Below are 23,480 nucleotides of genomic sequence, written 5' to 3' on the forward strand. Positions count from 1 at the left end.
GATATTTCCATGTGTAGCATTACACTGGTACCTACTGATTCTAAGCGCAGCTAAATTTGAGAGAATTCGCATCTTTATCTTGCCAATGTAATAAGAAAAGGACAGACAAACTTAATTTAATTTAGAACTATCAAACCTCGTGACTTTAGGTGCCAGTTAAATTTAAAATTCGTTCTCCGTCCTTTTTTAACAATATTAAAAAGAAAGAGATGCAAATACTCTAAATCTAGTTTAAAGAAAAACATCAGAATCGACGCCACAGTCGCATGTTGTAGCTCAGGCGTAACACAGCCTTTATGCAACAGAACAGCAGGGTGATTCGGTAACTCAGTTTCTTAACACGGAATGATAGCCACGGAGTTCATTTTTTAATCCGTTGAAAGTTTTCTACGAAAAAATATTTTAGTATCACCCAGTGAAGCAGCAATGTAGAACTAACCAACCTCGGTGGCTATCATTTAGTGTTAGACACTGAGTTAGAGAATCACCTAGCAGGAGAACTATGATGATTGTCAATGATTATGACATTCATTGTAAAATATAATCTGCTCTTCCACCGTCCAAACTTTAGCTCTACAGCCCCGCTGGTCCTGGTTGCAGATCCACCTAACTTTCACTCCTTTACCACTCTGACTCTGCCGTCTGAAGCGATATTTACCTATTTGCAATACATAATTTCCAGTCCAAGTTTTAATAAAGGTAGCGCCTGCAAAGCAAAATAGTAGTAGGTATTATAATAATCTTTATGTATTAGATATAAAATCAGTCAAGTGCGAGTCGGATTGGCACACAAACGGTTCCGTAGTCCGTACCATCATACAAGATATGTATAACACAATGTACGTTTTGATTATTTTAGATTTGCATAGCGGTCATTTTGATTTTTTAACCGACTACAAAAAAAGGAGGAGGTTCTCAATTCGTCGGAATCTTTTTTTTTAATTATTTTGTTGCATAGTTGCTATACGACTTCTGAAAATTGCAACTCTACACCTACGGTTCATTAGATACAGTACAGACAGACAGACGGACAAACGGTAAGCGCATTTTCTTTATAGTTAAGCACCATACGAATAAAGCCGCCTTCCAATCTGTCCATCCGTTTGATAGTTACGATGCTACAGACAAACACAGAGACACTCGGACAGACAAAGTCTTCGTTCAAACATATAACACCCTCATTATTGCGTCGGGGGTAAATAAATTAGACTGTTAAATATAAGCAAAGCATGTATTTTAAAACAACTTAATGATAACGGGAATTCATTTGTCAGTATCACACATAGTATAATGCTCCAATTTGAATTAAATTATAAATTAGTTTTTAATTAAGTGTATATTTTATACAATAGCAAAAAAAAATCAGATTTTAATTCAATTTTTACATAAAAAAATATAATAAAACTTAAATGTAGCCTTATCTAATTACTATACAAATAATGCCTGCGTGGAATGGTGCCAAGAATACTGGCTGCATTCATTCCGCCAGATCGATTTTGTTCGTATAAAATGTAGCCTATGTCACCCGGAACACAACATCAAATCAATTGACACCTCATTCATCAAAATCGGCCCAAAAGTTTAGATGCTACAGTGGAACAAACATAGATACAAACATACATACATAGACTGCCAAAATCATTTTCCTTTTGGCGTTGCCGTAGTCGGGTAAAAAGAAACACAATCAGTGATTATGTTCGCGATCGTACCTGACGATTTCATCATCTATCGTCACTATCTTAGCTCTGCATCCCTTGTGGTCCCTGGTGCAAATCCATCGAACCTTTGGCCCGGAACTCCGACTCCAGCGGTTAAACCTGTACTGGCCCATCTGAATTACTGGATTTCCACATCGGGATAGTAGGAACACTCCATCTAAAATTTTAATCCAAATTATAAGCTAATTAAAGAAAATCTACTCTTGGTTATTGCAAACCTTTATATACAGCGTGTTTGATAAATCATATAACATGACAAAAAGTATGTAGTACCAAATAGTGTTTGCAGGGTTGTTACATAGGAGTTTTAAAAAATAAGTTCTTATATCTCCCACGGGTATTACGCTACAAGGCTCATTATTTTTTTGAAACATCTACACATCGACCCTAACCTCAGCTTGCCGGGATGTTACGGATATTACCTAACACCTTGTATACATTTTCCGTCGTATTCCCAAAAACTAAATGTAAAATTAATTTAAGCAATACAATTAACACCTGTACACTTTCGTCGGCTTGAAATAAGGGCTAACTCAGACAACGGGTATAACAAGTCACAGTTTTGTTAGAAAGCATTTGGCGAGTAAACGACGGTACGAGACTTTTGCCAGTAAACGACGGTATTGTTTTTAAACCAACTCAACACAATCATCCTAATGCCCGCCGTTCGCTTAAAAGTTCTATCCTTCTCTGTGACAAACCTTTAATTATAGCGATGAGATTCAAACATAACTTAATATGCCGTTTTATATGACCAATTTTTGGAGGACGGTTTAGTTAATTTCGTTAAAAATCAAAATAAAATAACAATCATTTACTTGTTCATATTAAAAATGAAATACCTGAGCCAATAATTAAAGCACACGTCCTGCAAAAAAACGAACTAAAAAGTTTAAAAAAAAACACATTTGAAAATAGCGCAATACAGCCGCCATACTTGTTGATTTTTTTTAAAGTTTATAGCCAGTGTCATTTGCGATAATGTGACCCCAAAAATACCATACATCCAAATTTGTTCAGGCATTTAGAAATTATGGTGGAATAAGGAAACTCATATACACAAACCCTCAAAACATTACTCTTTATTTTATTTTTTTGGGCAATCGTGTACAAACTCAATGGTTATGTTCATCATTACTTTTGACTATCACCCCATCAACAGTCCATAGCTTTGCTAAGCATCCATTGTTGTTCTTGTTGCAGATCCAGCGTGCCTTGGGACCTCTGCTGCCAGACCATTTCCTGAATCGATACTGCCCGTACTGTATGACTGGATTGCCGTTTCGGGAATATACGAACATAGGCTCTGAAACTATACAAATGACATTTTCCTGTTGTTAAACGTGTTAAGAAAATTTAAACACTTAACATTTCAGTTCTGGCCTCAAGTCACAGACGACTATTGCAATCTCATGCCTGTGAATGCTTGAACTTTAAAAAAAATAGGCAATCATACCTACATCACTTTTACCTTTAAGTATAACTATTAGTGCTATTATATTATTCTGTGGTATAACTAACTATATTAAATTTATATTGACTGCCTCGTTGGTCTAGTGGGGTAGATATTTGATTTTTCTGTTCAGATATTCTCCGTACTAGTCCAGTGTAGGAAGTTGGCCACCGAGAGCACGTAAAGCCTCTACGCACGTCTGCCCAATCTCTCTGGTCGTGTCGGATTTCCGTCCCATCAGGCTATTAGAGTAAGTGAATGAAGAGCACACACACTTGTGCACAGATGGCTTATATTTATGGAATTTAGCAGCTGTCGCGGAAATTAGGTCGACGGTAGATGCTGGTGCAGAAATATAACATGAATAAATATGACATAGGTGGTTTTACGAGTCTTCTCAGTGTACCGACAACAGAAAGTTTTAAATCAATTATTGAAATATTCCTGCATAAGCAGTAATATCTCTTCGGGTCTATCTGTTGCACTCCATTATGAAATTTAGATTGTAATTTAGGTTACGATGGGGCTGGCGTGTCCGTGTCGGGCAAAAGTCCCAAAAAAATAAAGATTTAAAAAAAAAAAAAAAAAAAATAGGTCGAAATGTCATTAATAATATACTTATTATAATATTATCAAGTTTGTAGTCTCTATTTCATCAATAAATTTTACGAACATTATTTTGAGGGTAGTTTGATAAATTGAAACAAAACTGCTTTAAAAATTACGTTTTCATATAACATAAACATTTGTTTTAATTCACTATTACTTTGTAACACAAAATAATCATATATCAACGTCAAATCTTTATGTAACTTAATTCATATCTCTCTTCTCTCTCTATTATATAAAAAGAAAAGCTGACTAACTGACTGACTGAACTATCAACGCATAGCTCAAACTACTGGACGGATCAAGCTGAAATTTGGCAATCAGCCCCCCAATTGTGTAAGAAAAACGTATTCATCGTTATCGTAATCGTCAATAAATTCTGCCCTTTGATTGGCTGTGAAAATATGCAACCCGGGTATCTTTAAAACAAGAGTGAATAGGCATCTTCTAGGTAAACGCGTTCTATCTTAGGCCACATCATCACTTCCCATCAGGTGTGATTGTGGTCAAGCGTATACCTATAATGAATAAAAAAAAAAACAGCGAATTTACAAAGCTTAATTTACAAATTTTTATTTATCACTAGTTTCTCTTCTTGCACTGCAACAAAACAACAGGCGTATTGTATTTGTATTGTAAATTGTATGCAGCCAGCCTCCAGTCCTTATACATTCGTATTTCCCGGGTCTCAGTGATTGTGTTCGTTAAAGAACCCTATGATTTCATCATTCAAGGTCTTGATCGTAGCCTTGCACCCACTACCCGCTTTGACACACGTCCATCGCCCTTTGACACCCTTTGATCCAATCCATTTGTTATAGCGATAATTCCCGATTAAAATGACCGGCTTCCCAAATCTGGACGTAGTGAAAATCGCTTCATGCACTGACAGACCTTGAAACAGAAAACAATTTGTGTTTATGTTTATATTAGCGTTTAAACTATGAGTGATTTTTGAAGAATATTAGCCATGTTCATCATGACTAAATAAACTCTATATTGTCAAATAAGTATTATTATATTGATATTAACAAGCCGCCGTTTATTATAAAAAAATTAATGAATAAAATAAAATATGCTTTTATTATACACCAAAAGAGAAACTCAAACAAACAATAAAAGAATTGTTAGAAATAAAAATATGTTCTTATTTTTTCTACATTATACTCAGGTGGAAAAGATAGAACGTCTTTTCCGCCTAAAATAAATAGAAGTAGATACACTGGCGAAGACCCGTCCGCACCGCACGACAGACAGGATAAGACTGACATTTTGGTCGCAAGTCGCAACGTCAACGTGCAGTGTGCACTATGCGTATTGTCTGCGACTAATCACGTGCGGTTTTTTACTTCCTTATTAGCTCGTTTCGATGAACAGGGTATAAGTGGCATTCGATCAATGATTGTGCTCATGACAGAACTGCATGATTTCATCATATAAAGTGATAATCGTAGCTCTGCACCCATACCCGGACTTGACACACACCCATCTTCCTCGAGCACCCTTGGATCCAGACCATTTGTTGTAGCGATATGACCCGATTTCGATAACCGGCTTTCCGAATCTGGATTTCGTGAATACCGCGTTATGAGTTGTCAAACCTTGAAAAGTTATATAGAGTTCATAAAACACAATATGCTTAAGCTTCGAACAGTTTAGGGATCCGACGAAAACAGAGAAAGGACTCCATATTTACTCTGTGTCAATTGTCATGTCAAAAGTACGATTTAGTCCTTAATCTAAGGGTAAACCGCACTTTTGACATGACACAAAGAGCAAATATAGCAAGTCCCTTCTGAAATGTGTGCATTATAGACCGCGTTATCTTGTCGCATTGAAAGAAGGTAGGACAAGATGACACACCTTGGAATTTGTGGTGTTTTGGAACAAAAATATTTTAATTTTCAGTGCTGCCCGGACGGTGACACTTGCTGCGGTAGGTACGTCTATTTCACTCTGGTCTACTACTCGTAATATTTTAATGAACTTTCTATTATTATAAGGCTTTATGATTAAAAATATGAAGATATTTTTTTCATAAAGCCTTATAAGTTGATTTTCATATTTTCATATATTGTCATAATTTTCTTAAACTGTTGACGGCACACGTCCGTCTTTGCCCTTACCTATCAGATTATCTATATTGATATCTGTCAATGCTAAAAGATAAGGGGGGCTATTTTATAGGGCTGCGGATACACCTGTAAGTTTTACTCACGTAAGTAACTGACATGATTAACTTACGACAAAACTAATATAAACACTGTTATAAGTACTTTAACTTACCTTAGTAATTTGTTGTCAATTAATTACGTAAGCTATACTTCCGTGGGTAAACATTACATTAAGCGTTGTCTTGATCGATACCACAATAATACAGTGTAATACTAGATAAGTTTAATATAGACATTTGAATAAATAATTTTGTGTTGGTTAAATAAAATACGTATCCATTTCTTCCTCTAGTATAATATCATTTCATTTAAAGCTATTATCAAATCAAATAAATATGACTATAATATTATATGTTAAAATACAATTCCACTGAAAAATATAATTAACCGACCGCCGCCTTATGAAAGAGTAGGTTACTATGGGTATGATTATTATATCCCTATTTTTAAATTTTACTTTAAGGCCATTATAATTGATTTAATATCTAATTACTTATTATTTCATTACATACATTAAGTAATATCGAGAAAATCACTTAAAACTTCAAGTCTTTGAATAGATCTGTATAAAATGATTTTCTATTGCAAATAATGTTATATTTTCAGTTTAGATTTAGTAAAATTACAATAAGACAGCCTTTAAATAATACTTTTTGAGGTATTTCTTTTCATCACTTCATGTTTTACCAAATTTAAGTAAATAATAAATTAATTAATTAACTAATATCCACAATTTGAAATAATCACCACGAGGATACTGATATTGATTAATTTAATTATTTAAGGTTACAAGTGTTTATTTATAATATTATTAAAGGTAAAATAATAGTTATCTTAATAATATTGCGATCCATAAATAAAGCCTTAATTCCTAAACTAACTAAACTGTTAAACTTACAAACATAGATAATACTGATTTCTTACAATATGTCTTGTATCAAATCAAATATAGGGAAGTTCTTTTACATCTTTCATTCTAGATACATCATACATATGCTCACACAAAAATAATGCTTGCTCTATTTAAATAGAGAATGGTGAGTTAATTCAAATGAAGACAATGTAAATTAAATGCAATATAAAAATTAAAGCTCCAATTTAAAATAATACGAAAATAAATAAAATGCTCCAAACAAGCTGCCATGAAATTGCAAGAACAAGAAAAAAAAAAAGAAAAGAAAAAAAAACTTGGACTGAGATGTAAAAAGGGATTATGGCATTTATCCAACGCAAGCAAGCACGCAAACAAGTTGTGATGTGAACTTGATAGTTCTTGTATCGTAGATCCCATATCATAGTGTCGTAATAGATCATCGTAATAGATTTCATTCCTATCTATATTCTAAGCGACGCTGTATCAGAAAGTTAAATCTCGAAATTGGGTAGAGGTAGAGCAGAAACTAGAAGGTATAGTCCGTACAAAATGACTCTTCACACGCCATTTGAACTCTATGGGTCAACTGTCATGTCAAAATACGGGTTCACCTTTAAAATAAGGACTAAAATCGTACTTTTAACATGAAATTTGACACAAAAAGTTAAAATGGCGCGTGAGGAGTTAAATTTTACGCGTTATATATACTTACTTACAAAACACTGTTAAAAATAAATAAGAAAGAACAAAACGGGTCTAATTGAAAACCTTCTCCTTTTTTAGGGTTTTGTACATGTTATGCACCTAAAGAGTGCTAACTAGACCCTTATTATAAACCTACCTAACCCTAAACCTCTCTGTCCATCCATCTGTCTGTCGCTCATGAAACGTTATAGATAGAGAATTTTCACAGAATATATTGCTGTTAATATATAATATAATATATAATATATAATAATACAGCCGCTATAACAACAAAAATAATTAAAAACCAAGATGGCGAATTTCAAAATGGCAGTTATATATACTATACGATGTGCAAGACGTAACTCTTCTCGTGCCAATCCGACTCACACTTGACTGGTTTTTCAAGTGGATCAAAAATGGAGATCACAGATCACAAGTGAGTGTGGAAATTTCGAGAGCGCACTATAACGTTGTCGATGGTGGTGACGGTCGCTCTGCAGCCGGACTGGTTCTTCACGCAGGTCCACCTCATATGCGGAGGTTTGCTGTAGCTCCACTTGTTATATCTGTACTGTCCAACAACCATCACTGGGTTCCCGTACCTAGTCCTCTCGAACCTTACACCTTTAAGGTAAATATTTGTGTTTAGAATATTCTGTATTCTACGAAATGAGAAAAAACTAAAAGAGTCCCAGTACATCGTCTAAAATTGTAACTTTGCTCTAGTTATTCTACGTTTGTTTTAGTTAAATGAAAGATAATATAAACCTTTTTTTATTGTACATATTTTATGAACTTATTACAGATAATGAAAAGTAAAAGCACGTAAAAGTAGCAATTATTCTAAACGTATGCTTAACTAGTCAATCTTTAACCGGTTGCGGAGGTCACATGACAGTAAAATCCTCTGCGTCGTAATCCTCATCGCCTAAGGGTCAATCCTTCATCGAAGATCGCGACTCTTCCCTTTATCCCATAAATTTATTATTCCCTCTATAGCATAATGGTGGTGGTTTTCTTGGGATTATTGCGGTAGACTCACAGGTAGATTCACAGGACATCACATCAATGATTATGTTCTCCTTTAACTTGAACTATAACATCGTTCACAGTGTTCAGAGTAGCGCGGCAGCCGATGGAAGACTTATTGCAGCACCAGTTACCTCGTGGACCTTTACTGTCAGTACGTCTGTTATATCTGTACCCACCCATTTCAATGACTGGCCTGCCAAACCTTGACACCGTAAATACTGGTCCTGAAAAACCGTAAAGTTGACCTTAATTGTAATGCCATTTCAATGACTGGCCTGCCGTACCTTGACACGGTGAATACTGGTCCTGAAAACCCGTAAAGGGAGCTTAATTACATATAATGTTTGGCTTTCTGTGTTGTAATAAACATTGCTGTGGGTTGCGACTCCTTCCGTTTATCAGATTATGGTGGCGGGTTTCTTGGGATTAATGTAGTTGACTCCCAGATATCGCTATATCAAATCAATGATTGTGTTTTCCTCTGACTTCAACAATAACCTCTTTCATAGTTATCAAGTTAGCACGGCACCCGGAGGGGCTTCTATTGCAACACCAGTTTGCTCGCAGTCCTTTACCGTTAATTCGTCTGTTATATCTGTACCCACCCATTTCAATGACTGGCCAGCCGTACCTTGACACGGTGAATACTGGTCCTGAAAAACCGTAAAGGGAGCTTAATTACATATAATGTTTGGCTTTCTGTGTTGTAATAAACATTGCTGTGGGTTGCGATTCCTTCCATTTATCAGATTGTGGTGGCGGGTTTCTTGCGATTAATGTAGTTGACTCCCAGATATCGGTACATCAAATCAATGATTGTGTTTTCCTCTGACTTCAACAATAACCTCTTTCATAGTTATCAAGGTAGCACGGCACCCGGAGGGGCTTCTATTGCAACACCAGTTTGCTCGCAGTCCTTTACCATAAATTCGTCTGTTATATCTGTACCCACCCATTTCAATGACTGGCCTGCCGTACCTTGACACGGTGAATACTGGTCCTGAAAAACCGTAAAGGGGGCAAAATTATAATGTTTGGCTTTCTGTGTTATAATAAACATTGCTGTGGGTTGCGACTCCTTCCATTTATCAGATAATGGTGGCAAATTTCTTGGGATTATTGTAGTGGACTCCCAGATATCAGTACAGCACAGGGTTATAATATCTTGATGTCTTATACCGATCGGTTTTTGTGTTTCTTCAAAGCAAATAAGCATTATTTTCAAAGACATTTAATATTATAACACTGTACATTATGTATATATTATATAAAAGAAAAAGCTGACTAACAGACTGACTGACTGATCTATCAACGCACAGCTCAAACTACTAGACGGATCGGGCTGAAATTTGGCAAGCAGATAGCTTTCATGACGTAGGCATCCGCTAGAAAGGACTTTGAAAATTCAACCCCTAAGGAGGTGAAATCGGGGTTTGAAATTTGTGTAGTCCACGCGGACAAAGTTATGAGCATAAGCTAGTTAGTTACATATAATATTTAACACTGTACATTATTTAGTCAATCCCATCCACACATCCCATCAATGAGTGTGTTTTCCTCTGACTTGAATAAGAACATCTTCCATAGTTATCAGGGTAGCACGGCACCCGGAGGGGCTTCTATTGCAACACCAGTTTGCACGTGGTCCTTTACATTCAATTCGTTTGTTATATCTGTACCCCCCCATTTCAATGACTGGTCTGCCGTACCGTGACACCGTGAATACTGGTCCTGTAATTCCATAAAGATTTTCTTAATTGTAATTTAATATTTATACTTTTACTTTTAATTAAACTCTTTGCATGGTAACCTGGTAACATGGCAATAGCAGCTTCTTTAATTAACCTCAAGATGGTGGGGTTTATTTTGGGGTACTAATGCAAAGGCGTTTTCGTTTCTTACGCAAGATTGAATAGTATATCGTACTTATCGTTACGAGTTATTTTCATAATATTTCTAAAGAGCTTTTGTAATTTATAAAAGAAAATCATTGCAATGTAAAAAATAAGATCCAATAAAAGCTCCGGTTCAAATATTATGGTTTTATTTATTGAAACGTAGTACATTGACGTAGTTTATTGACGTGGATATATCTAGAGGCAAAAGTTAATAGTTCATCAGATGACAAAAGGGCTACTTCATATTTGCGCAAATCATCAGCCTGGCTGTCAAGCGTGTAAATGCAGCTAGTATGCTTGGCACCATTCCAAGCGGATGCGGATATAATTTGTACAGTAAATAGATAAAACAAGCTTTAAGTTTTATTGTGACCTTTAAAAAATGTTAATAGTGATTGTGATTACTGTTAATATTAACGATTTCGGCCTCCATCGTGATTATAGTAGCTCGGCAGCCTGAAGAAGATTTATTGCAATACCAGCTACCCCTCAAACCCTTACTGTCACTTCGCCGACAAAAACGGTATCCGTTTATCATTATAACTGGTTTCCCAAATCTAGACACTGTGAAAATAGCACCTGAAAAACAGTGCAACATTTTTTTGCTTTCTCACAACTTAGACAAATAAAAGAACTTTTAAAATAACCAAATTAAAGAAATATTTAAGTAATTTTTTTTTTATCATCCTGAATATTTAACAAGTCGGCTTTGTGACACAGCGAAAAACCACGAAGTTTTATCTATGTGTCATTCCGAATACTTATCAATAAGTAATAATAGTGTTTCTATAAATACTATTATTATTATCGAAACCTCTAGCAATTATCTATAGCTATAAAAGGAAAAGCTGATTGACTGTCTCACCTTTCAACACACAGCTCAAACTACTAAATGGATCGGGCTAAAATTTTGCCTGCAGGTAGCTATTATGACGTAGACATCCGTTAAGAAATGATTTTTGAAAATTAAACCACCAAGGGGGTATAACAGGAGTTCGAAATTTGTGTATTCCTCGCGGACAGAGCTGCGGGGATAAGCTAGTCTTGAATAATTTTAGTCTTGTTTTCATGAAAAATTACCTAGCATGCAAATGCAATTAAAATTCAATTTTTAGACTCAAACGTGGAAATTAAGTTAATTTAATTAAAGCATTCGAAATAGTATTTCATGAGGAAACAGTAAATCATAAAGAAAACTTAATACCAATAGATAATCACACTTATCACACTAATAATAATATTATAGATGCGAAAGTGTGTATGTGTGTATGTTTGTTACCCTTTCACGCAAAAACTACTGGACGGGTTTGGTTAACAGTTTTATTTTTAAAACTCCTTTGAATAAATAAATAAAGCTACTTACTGTTTATACCGGAAAGTCTAAGAGTTCCCGCGGGATTTAAAAATCTACATCCACGCGGACGAAGTCGGCATTATTTTTTAGACGAAAGACCGTTTCAAATCTGTTCGCCAAATAAAACCGTCCAATGTCGAAAAAATACGACTGTAATACGGGACCCTCGGTGCGCGAGTCTACCTCGCACTTGGCCGGTTTATTAATACACTTGTTTGCAACAATGGAAGTCTTGCGTGAAGCTTTTCGTGCTACCTCCCGCATTATTTAAATGTTTCGAAAGCTGGTTCGCCCGAATGTATAAGTGCATTGGGGTAGGAGGGGAATATTTTAAAAGCTATATTAAATAAAAAAAAATCAAACTCCAACTATATTTCATTTCACTAACAATTTTTGGAACAGCTCGTGTAGGTAAGTACCCAGCTGGCCATTTGTATTTTGAAGGTACCAATTCCCACAGTCCACGGCCATTTGCCGCTTACGTTGAGTGGTCGTTTGCTCAACCAACGGTGAGCCTTCCAACACCGCGCTCTCCGGTGCGGGGTCATCATTCAAGCACCTTTACTAATGATCCGAGTTAGTGATTATGGTTACTATTGATTTTAACAATGACATTATCGAAAGTGGTAAGACCAGCACGGCAACCCTTATACACCCTATTGCACAACCAAGCACCACGTCGCCCTCTGCTGTCACTCCGCCTGGTGTATTTATACCCCCCTATTTCAACCACAGATCTTCCAGTTCTGGATACTGAGTATACTAGACCTGGAACAACAAATTAGAAGGTTATATCTTTCAGTCTCCTGGAAAATATTACTGTGGTTTTTTAAATCTACAGACAGTGCTTGGCACTGCAATCATACTAGCTGGTAAGTGCTGGTGCAGCCAAGATGGAGCGCGTTTCCTAGAAGATGACTATTCACTCTTGACTCGAATCTACCCATATCAAAATTGGAGGGGAAAACTGATTCCGGAAGGGCGTCCCATATCCTAGCGGTTTGATTTAGAAACGAGGAGGCATCGCTTCGTACGGGCGCTACTGAGACGCCTGGCAGTACCATAGTTATTTTAAAAATGTCATAATTACGTCTTGCGTATACCTATTAAGTAAATAACACAAAGTTGACTAAACAGTTTAATTATAAAATACCTAAAGTGTACCTTTCGCCGGCCCATGTCGACATACCTAGTCGTCTCATAGTTAATGCCTGCTAGTGTAGGTAAAGCGTCGAGATTTTTTTACAAGTTTCATAACTGTTGGTTATTGTCATCATCATCATGATCAACCCATTACCGGCCCACTACTGAGCCGAGTCTCCTCTCCTGTAAGAAGGGTTTACGCCATAGTCTGCCACACTGGCCCAATGCAGATTGGCAGACAACTCGTTAACTGTGCCACTGCCTAATGTATATGTACATTTTTAGTTTTAACTATAGTATTGTCAACAGTAACAACTGTCGCTCGACAGCCAGAATTCTTCTTTAAGCACATCCACGTAATTCCTGGCTTCCTCCCACGATAGTGTATACTGTACTTATATTTTCCTTTACATAAAATCCGTCTCTCTTTAGACTTGCTCCGTCGACTCGACGGGATGAAGAAGTGAGAAACTACAAGAAAATATAACAAACAATAGTTATATTGAAATAATTTGAAAAAATACTACTTCTTTATTAAAATTACAGTTAGGTAAATAGGTACAATTTAAATTAAAATATAACTAAAAATTACAATTTAAAACGTTTAACATTTTACCAAAAAAAAAGTGTAAGTATCCCAATCAGAACACATATTATATTCATAGCAGAGTTATTACTGGTACATAACTATAGTCAATCCTGAAAACGGGCCGCCATTTTTTGAAACATACTCGTAGGTGCCAAAAGATGTGTAATGTAAACCCCGCGCCAATATCTATGTAGTGTATCGCTACTTGCTACGCGTATTTGTCACACACACTAGTGTACGAATTTGTCATCACTTTTTAAAATCTGGAGTTTACTTACTCCAGATTTTAAAAAAGAGACTAGAGAGTATAACCTTTGTGTAGAGCGCGCAATGATATGCCGGCAAATGGCGTTAACTTAACTTTTGACTGACTCAAGTTGTACTTATTCGTTAACGAGAGGAATATAATATGAAGCTTATCTACGTCTTTGTAATAAATTAGGACGCTTTTTTAAAGCAGGATGTACGAGGTCCGTTGCTGCATAGGTAGATACAAATAACGCAATTGTTTATTATACGCTATATTTAAATAGGTCTTTACATCACTTTAAAATCATCATGTCGTCCGTCATATAGTCATATAGTCCGCGACAGGTTGAGATGGCAATCGGGGTGGGGACGCCCCGTACACCCGCATAGCCCCCGCGCTAACCCCCGGGATAACGCGGGTGACGTGCCGGTTTGCGGGTCGTCCTCCCGCCTCATACCCTGATTGCCATCTCGACCTGTCGCGTACTACAGGTATCAGTGTTTTATTGTGAGTGATTTCCGTCATAAATATAGATGATCCCGGCTATACTCACGTGGTTAGTCGACGTAAGCCCGACTAGTATCGAACCCATTCGGGGTATTTCTATTCTAAACCGAGTCGGGTCGGGGTCGGGTAGTCACGTGAGTACAGCCGGGATTATCTTTTTTTTTTTTTTAATTAATTATAGGTATACGCTTGACCACAATCACACCTGATGGGAAGTAATAATACTTATGTATTAGTGATTATGATCGCCTGATGTTTTCATTATTATTTGATCAATAGTGAGGATGCCGGCTTTGCACCCTAATCTCTTCAAACTGCATCGCCAGTGGGTTTTGGGTCCCAATGACTTGTGCTTATAGAACTTAAAACCTCCGTAGATGATGCATTGAGATCCTTTACGTGTTTTATATACTGAAATTATGTTATAATCGTTAATGTATTAAAAATTCAATTTTAGTCCATTTAGTCCATTTCAGACCTATGTCCTGCAGTGGACGTCTGTCGGTTGATGACGACGATGCTTCTTAGGAATAATGAAAAAAAAAAATTGGTATCACTTCTACAACCATTATTCAGTCACTGTAATTTTTTAGGCTGTCATGTTAGGTCTGGGGCCCATAATACTATTTAAATTATTCTTACTTGATTCTTATTAAGAAATCAACAAGAAATTAAAACTAGAATTGATTGAAAACAAAAATTGTTAATTTTTCTCAGTTAATTTAAATCAATCTCAACTTAAACCTATACAAAATCATGTAAAACAAAATAAGACTTTCAGGCCAATATTATTAAACAATTTTTAAACAAAAAAAATTGAACTTGAACCCATATTGAACCATTGCTTAATGTCATGTTTTTACCAATAAATATCGATATACATATAATAATATAATAGGTATTAGATTTTATAACTGAAATACAGTGCGTCTACGTTATATCTTGTTTTAATATCTTTTAGAAATTTCGAAACTTTTAGCTAAAAGTCGACATATTCTCGGATTCTTGAAGTATCTCCTTGTTATACCAGGAAATTCACCTTCTTGATTTTCTTCATTTCCTTGATTTTCTTTATTATCTATTGGGATTGTGGAATTTTCCGACACTGACAATTTTGTCCTCTTCAGTTTACGACGTGGCACGGCACCTTCTTGGTCCCTTGCTCTACGTCCTGTTAAAACAATATAGTACGAATTTTAATATCACAGCGATACCGTATTTTGAGTTTTAACGGTTTACATCATCATCATCATCATCATTAGTGCGGCGAGGTAAGTTTGAAAACTACTATTAAAAGTCCGTCAATATTTTATATTTATTATTTATTAAATATAGCTTTTCAACCACTTCACACTTAGCTTCCTGAATAATATAACTTACCTACTCTACATATTTTCTACAAAGAATGATACAAAAAGCTTTTCACAAAAACTGTACCTACACGCTTCGCATCAAAACTAATATTAAGTATAAATAGGAAAGATTTGTATGTAGGTTTGTTTGTCATCGATAAACTTTGAAACTACTAAACCGATTTTAATATGTAATTCTTTCACCATTAGAAAACTACTGTATCTAAGGTCATATCAAATTCCATCAGAGCGAAGTTTGGCTCGACTTAATTTACAATCGTCATAACGGTAGCTTATTTTAGCAAAATGTTCAAAAATATATGTATAAATCCCTCTTTCTATTGGTGAAAAATTTATAAAAATCCCTTCAGTAGATAGTAGATAAGTCGAAATAAACAGAAACTAAGCGCTTACGATGTAGTGATGTAAGCGTTTCAGTGATTATGTTCATTAAGTGTTCTTATAATGACGTCATCGATGGTGTAAAGGGCCGCTCTGCATCCACAGGGAGTCTTCACGCAAGTCCAGCGGATCTTCGGACCTTTACAGCGGTTCATTTTATTAAAGCGATGGTTCCCCATGATTATCACAGGGTTCCCTGAGTGAGTCTTGCCAAATACAGGAACTGAAACTGAAATGCAAATCATATTATTTATACCGATATAACAAAACATGTGATAACGGTATGATAAACCGATAAAATGCATTAAGTTATATGAAAAGAAATATTCCCTAAATCATTAGTTTGGAAGGAATTCATGATTTAGAACAAAATATTTAAGTAAAAAACATTTGCTGTTTATATATTTATAATTTGAACACCTCGAAACTACTAATTACAAGTTTTTTTTCATAAATGACCAGATAGAGTTCTTTCATCTATTTAGAGTATGATGCTCCCAGAATCATTATTTTAACCATCAAAATATTTTTGAAAATAAAATCGACATATAAACGAAGCTACTCGTAGAAGATAGAAAGTTACGTGACTGAAGTTAAAATGTAACAAAGCCTAGTACAAATATACTGAACCAATGTGTGTCTTTCATTACTGATTTAGGTTTTTAAAAATCCCGTGGAGATCCTTTGATTTTCCAGCATATTTTTTTTTATATATTTTGACTAGCTGATGCCCACGACTTCGTCCGCGTGGAATTAGATTTTCCGGGATAAAAAGTAGCCTATGTCACTCTCCAGGTCTTTATCTATACCCTTGCAAAATCGCGTCAATCCGTTGCCCCGTTGCGACGTGATTGAAGGGCAAACCAACAAACAAACACACTTTCGCATTTATAATAAGGGTAGGTACTGATGTTGCGCAGTCGCTGGTTTGATTTCAAAATTATATCAGTAATCATGCGCTCTGCAGTCACTCATTTTTCAAATAGGTACACCCTTAATACATTTCAATGGTTATGAGGCTCGTTCAAAATCTTTACGATCTCATATTGTACAGTAACAACTGCAACACGGCAGCCGTATGAAGTTTTGACGCAGTTCCATCGAATCTTTGGTCCTTTATACCTAATTATTCTATTATAACGATGTCCACCAAGGATCATGACCTCATTCCCAGTCCTCGTCTTTTCAAATTTTGGATCTGGAAAAAAATTACAGACTATTCTACTCTTGCACTTTGGTTAAAAATTCTCAAAAGCCATGCAAACATTTTAAATACAGTGAGCATTAAAATATAAAAGGAATTTCGAAAAATCTTTTCTTAGTGGATACCTACTCTTTACAAAGAAGCACACCCTTAAAATTTCATGTCTGTTCTGTCATGTAATGATCATCATCATCATCATGATCAACTCATCGCCGGCTCATCACTGAGCACGGGTCTCGTCTCAAAATGAGAAATGTCTGCTCATAATCTACCAAGTGGCTACTGGCTGTACTGGCCAAGTGCGGATTGGCAGACAGATATAAGGATACCAGTAGGTACTTAGTGAAATTTGGTGAAAAAACATGGTTTTCATCAAATACCAACTAATATGTAGGTACAATTTGAAATAAAACTTCTAATCACATTCACTTAATATTTAGGTATTGATAAAAAGATAGAGGTATCACTCACAGGGATAAAATCCGGAACGATGAAATTCGCAGGAGAACAAGAGCGACCAACATAGCTCAAAAGATTAGTAAGCTGAAGTGGCAATGGGCACTGGGCAAGTCATGTCTGTCGCAGAACCGACGACCGATGGGGCAGACGTGTTCTGGAGCAAAGACCGCGTGCCGATAAGTGTGGCACGACCTCCAGCCCGCTGGACCGATAACCTGAAGAAGGTGGTGGGGAGCGGATGGATGAGGAAGGCGGAGAACCGTGTTTAGTGGCGCGCTTTTGGCAAGGCCTATGTCCAGCAGTGGACGCATTCAGGCTGATGGATTAAATTGGATTGGGAAAAGATAAAACTGGTTGAATTCTCAAATTACCATGTAGGCTCTTATTATATATAGCATTAAATACGAGCACTTCAGTGATTATGTTTATTTTTATTTTTTATTATGATGTCATCGATAGTATAAATAACCGCTTTGCACCAATTGTTTCTTTTCACACACCTCCACCGAATCTTCGGCCCTTTAGTCCCTTTTTTCCTTTGGTCCTTATTAAAGCGATAATTCCCTAGCGTCATAACGAGATTCCCAGTATGAGTCGCACGAAATATTGGCACTGAAATGGCATTGGCAAAACAAGTTAGATACTATTGAAATTGTACTTACCGATTCAACAGTTGTACGGGTAGGTTTAAAGATTTCTATATTAAAACTAAAATTTACAGATTGAAATAAAACTGGTAGACACATTTAGTTAATAGTAGGGTATGGATATAAAGATAAAATTGGTTGAATTCTCAAATAACCATGCAGGCCTCTTATTCGCAATAAGCATTTAATACGAGCACTTCAGTGATTATGTTTATTTTTTATTTTTATTATGATGTCATCGATAGTATAAATTACCGCTTTGCAGTTAGAGTTTCTTTTCACACATCTCCACAGAGTCTTCGGCCCTTTAGAATGGTTCTTATTAAAGCGCCAATTCCCTAGCATCATAACTGGATTCCCAGTACGAGTCTTACCAAATATCGGAACTGAAACGCAAAACTTACTAAATTAGATATTTATCGACATTTTACCGATTTAACAATTTATACGGGTGTATTGGTACTAATTTCGTAAAATAAATACATAATTTACTTAAAATACTGACTAATAATCACGTTCAGTTAATATTTAGGTATGGACAAAAAAAATATACTGGTCGAGTTTCCAAATAATCATGCAGGCCTCTTATTTGCAGCACTTCAATGGTTATGTTCATTCACAGCTTTTATTATAACGTCATCGAGGGTGTAAATTACCGCTTTACACCGACAGTTTTTCTTAACACATCTCCACCGAGTCTTCGGACCCTTATAGCGGATCTTATTGAAGCGATAATTTCCCACCATCAATACGGCACTCCCAGTCTGACTCGTACCAAATATCGGAACTGAAATACAAAACTTACTAAATTAGATTTTATCGACATTTTAAGGATTTATTCGGGTATAATGATGTTGGCACTAATTTCATTAAAAAACATTGTTTACATAAAATACCAAATACTAACAGTTTAAAAGAGAACAGGCAGACACATTATTACTACAATTCACTTTATTTGTACCACCACAAGAAAGATTACAATAAAAGAACAAAACAACACAGACACAAGGAGGATACAAAGGATTCAGTTTTTAAAAAACTTTCGAGACTCTGAAATCCTAAATGACTTTAAACTAAAAATGGTCTAACCATAATTTTACAAGATCTTCCAGTAAAACCCCACTAATCGTAAGCTTTTATTCAATTTAGATTTTATATTTGTTTCAGTTTTATTTTTTTGTAACTATGATATCTTAAGCACCAATATTAAAATAAATCTATTAATGTAAGAAGTTAGAAAGTTAACGTTCTAACGTTGAAAGTCTGTTGTATACTTAATAACCTACTTAGAATGAAATATTATTTATTTTATTTACATGTAGATTATTAAAGCCGTCCCTATCGAGCAATCCTTCCTTCTTGTGCAATAGTAGCATTTTACGAATTTAAACGGCCCTCTGGGTTAGTTCAATCTAATCGTTATTTTAAACTGCCCCTAATCGATCAACTACCATTGATTTTACGGAAAAATCGATTATAGAAGAGATTAAATCTCGCGTGATTTAAACTACGAATGATATTACGGTTTTCAGAGTCCTTCTTTGCACTTAGCCTTAGTTATAATATTTTAGTGGTTCCAATCTAATTCATTAGCCTGAGCGCGTCCACTGCTGGACGTAGGCTTTTTCAAGATCGCGCCACTAAACACGTTCCTCCGCCTTCTTCATCCATCCGCTTCCCGCTACCTTCTTCAGGTCATCGCAGAATCGACGCATGCTGATGGGGCAGACGTGTTCTAGAGTGAAGACCGCATCGTGGTAAGCGCAGTGTAGGACGACCTCCAGTCCGCTGGACCGATTCAGTGGTTATGCTCATTCACAATTTTCACTATTACATTATCGATAGTGTAAATAGCCGCTCTGCATCGACATGCGTTTTTGACACACCTCCACCGAATTATAGGTCCTTTACAGCGGCTTACCTTATTAAAGCGATAGTGCCCCATCATTAGTACGAGGTTTCCAGTATGAGTTTTGCGAAATATTGGAACTGAAATGCAATACTTAACTTACTAATATTGTACCGATATATCGCCTTATACCGCCACAAAGTATTGTATTTACTACTACAGTATTTTTTTTTGTTTTCTTAAAATACCAACTAACTAACCTACTGAAGAGACTTCTGTCTGGAGTTGATATGGATCCAGTTCATCGTTATACATGAAGATATTTAAAAAAGTTTGTATTTTTTATTTTTTATTATTTTTATTATGTTACCAGATGATTCCCGCGACTATCCGCATTATTTTCGTTTTTTTTTAAATCCTGTGAGAGCTCTTTGATTTTCTGGGATCCCTCTTCGTGTGGCTGGTAATGAGTTGAGATGATTATGTCGATTAATGTAATTAAAAATATTAAGTAAGAATAAGTATAATTTCCAAGTAACTATTTGAGACCTTAGTGTGCTCTTAGCTTAAGTATTTCAGTGATTATGTTCATTCATTTTTTTCACTATGAAGTTATCGATGGTGTAGATGGCCGCTCTGCATCCACAGGGACTCTTCACACACCTCCACCGAACTTTCGGTCCTTTGCAGGATTTCTCCATATTAAAACGATAGTTCCCCACCGTCATAACAAGGTTCCCAGTATGAGTCGTGCGAATTACTGGAACTGAAATGCAAAAATTTACTAAGTTGGATAATTTTAACAATATTGTACCAATAAGTGTTCGTAAGTACAGATATAAGAAAATACTTAATAATATTAACAAAAACGTATTAAGTAACATGGCCGTTGGAGCCGGAAACTCCTTGAGTGGAGACCGCGTTTAAGCAAGCGTAGTGTGGGACGCCCTCAAGCACGATGGACCGACGATATAAAGAGGCTGGCGGCAAGTGGCTGGATGAGAAAGGCTGAGGACCGGGTGTGGTGGCGCTCTTTATGAAAGGCCTATATCCAACAGTGGACGTCCACAGGCTGATGATGATGATGATTAAGTAACTTAATAACGTGAATGCCCTGCCTCTTGTGATAGTAAAAACTATGTTAAAGGCAATGCCCACTATGTTAAAGAGAAAAATCAAGGTTACAATCACAGTTATTTATCGACAGATAGGATATAAAATAAGTTACCACGTTCAGTCAGTACTTGTGGTAAGGCATGTATTGAAAACATTGACCTGCTAAAATTCTATACCAACCGTTCAAGTTCCTAATTTGAATAATAACCTCAGATATAAAATATCGGCACGTTTAATGAACATAACTATTGACGCGCTAAGATATAAGAGCTTCAGTGGTTATGTTCATTAATAGTTTTAATTATGACGTTATCGATGGTATAAATGGCCGCTCTGCATCCACAGGGAGTTCTTTTGATACACCTCCAACGGATCTTTGGTCCTTTGCAAGAGTTCTCCTTATTAAAGCGATAGTTCCCCAACACTATGACGAGGTTCCCAGTATGAGTTTTGCGAAATACCGCAACTGAAAAGCAAAACTTATCAAGTTAGATACTAACGATATTGTATCGATACAAGTAATAACGGGTGATAAGTATAAGAAAATGCATATCCGTTTTGTAAAAAAATATTCATCAGTACCCATATTATAAATGTGAAAGTGTGTTTGTTTGTTGGTTTGTTGGTTTGTTGGTTTGTTGGTTTGTTGGTTTATTGGTTTGTTGGTTTGTCCTTCAATCACGTCGCAACGGAGCAACCGATTGACGTGATTTTTTGGGTATAGTTAAAGACGTGGAGAGTGACATAGGCTACTTTTTATCCCGGAAAATCAAAGGGTTCCCACGGGATTTTTAAAAACCTAAATCCACGCGAACGAAGTCGCGGGCATCAGCTAGTTGTTTCATAAAATAGCAACAATAAAAATTTTCAGTTTCAAATAAAACAACTAGTCACATTCAGTTCATATTTAGGCAGGTATGTATTTATAGTAACACAAATCCGGTATAATTCGTAAGTACTATCCGTGTCTTGTATATGTACATGCCTTATATTGATAATTATTTAGTGGTTATGGTTAATAATACTTTTTTGAGTCCCACGCGGGCGCAAAAAAGTATTAGTAATCAAAGCATTAATAATTTTGATTTCTTAAAATCCAATGAGAATTCTTTGATTTTCCGTGATAAAAGCCTATGTCCGTCTTCGGGATGTAAGCTTTCTCCGGTGGAAGTGGTTATGATAAAGTATAATTTCCATACTACATTTCGTAACCATTCGAGACCGTAATGTGCACTTAGCCTTAGATACAAGCGATTTAGTGATTATGTTCATTCATATTTCTCACTATGACGTCATCGATGCGATGGTATAAATGGCCGCTCTGCATCCACAAGGATTCTTCACACATCTCCAACGAATCTTTGGCCCTTTAGAGTTCACCATGTTATAGCGATGGTTTCCCACCATTATTACGGGATTCCCGTTATGAGTCCTACCAAATATCGGTACTGAAATACAAAACTTATTTAGTTAGACTTTAACGATAATATACCGATATACGGTAAAGTGATACCGTGTTGTATAGTGATATCGGTTTATAACTGGTAAATAGTATAATAACTATGTAAGATGATGAAGTTTTGCTATATTATCATCATCATAATCGTGATCAACCCATCGCCGACTCACTACAGAGGACGGGTCTCCTCTCAGAGTGAGAAGGGTTTTGGCCATAGTCTACCACGTTGGCTATGTGCGGATTGGTAGACTTCACACACCTTTGAGAACATTATGGAGAACTCTCAGGCATGCACGTTCCTTCACGATGTTTTCCTTCACCGTTAAAGTAAGTGATATTTTATTAATTAAAACGCACATAACTCCGAAAAGTAAGAGGTGCGTGCTCGGGATCGAACCCCCGACCTCCGATTAGAAAGCGGACGTCCTAATCACTAGGCTATCACAGCTTCAGCTTGCTATATTATGGTTTTCATAAAATAGTAAATAATATAACGAATACATAAAGATTTTTAACCCGCGGTATAGTATCACACACACAATTTAAATTCGATTTCAACGAACCAACGAGCATTACCGTCAATTACAAAGTGTAATTTATTACCTATTTTGAATAAATTATTTGATTTGATTAAAATCGAAACGTATTATTCGGTTTAACCGTATTCGATTGTAGCCCGTTTACAGTCTCCAATAGTGGAAATT

The 23,480-nt window shown here is 36.0% G+C and overlaps 1 protein-coding gene across 29 annotated transcripts in view; it reads right to left on the reverse strand.

The window, feature by feature from the left end:
• Positions 1-23,480, reverse strand: part of LOC117986086 (modifier of mdg4-like) — a 244,123-nt gene that overhangs the window by 82,809 nt on the left and 137,834 nt on the right. Inside the window, exon 5 of one of the 29 annotated variants that reach the window (XM_069501366.1) lies at positions 2,819-3,030. The exons of 20 other annotated variants lie outside the window; for them this stretch is intronic. In XM_069501366.1, the coding sequence (XP_069357467.1) occupies positions 2,834-3,030 (197 nt within the window). In that variant the 3' untranslated portion in view covers positions 2,819-2,833. Of the gene's footprint in view, positions 1-2,818; positions 3,031-4,453; positions 4,675-5,160; positions 5,382-12,158; positions 12,568-15,220; positions 15,460-16,059; positions 16,272-18,936; positions 19,140-20,708; positions 20,968-21,574; positions 21,784-23,480 lie in introns of those variants that run through there. 8 more of the 29 variants (XM_069501359.1, XM_069501360.1, XM_069501382.1 and 5 more) reach the window with 8 other exon arrangements.

This window comes from Maniola hyperantus, chromosome 10 (assembly GCF_902806685.2).
Source record: "Maniola hyperantus chromosome 10, iAphHyp1.2, whole genome shotgun sequence".
NCBI classification, from domain to species: Eukaryota; Metazoa; Arthropoda; class Insecta; order Lepidoptera; family Nymphalidae; genus Maniola; species Maniola hyperantus.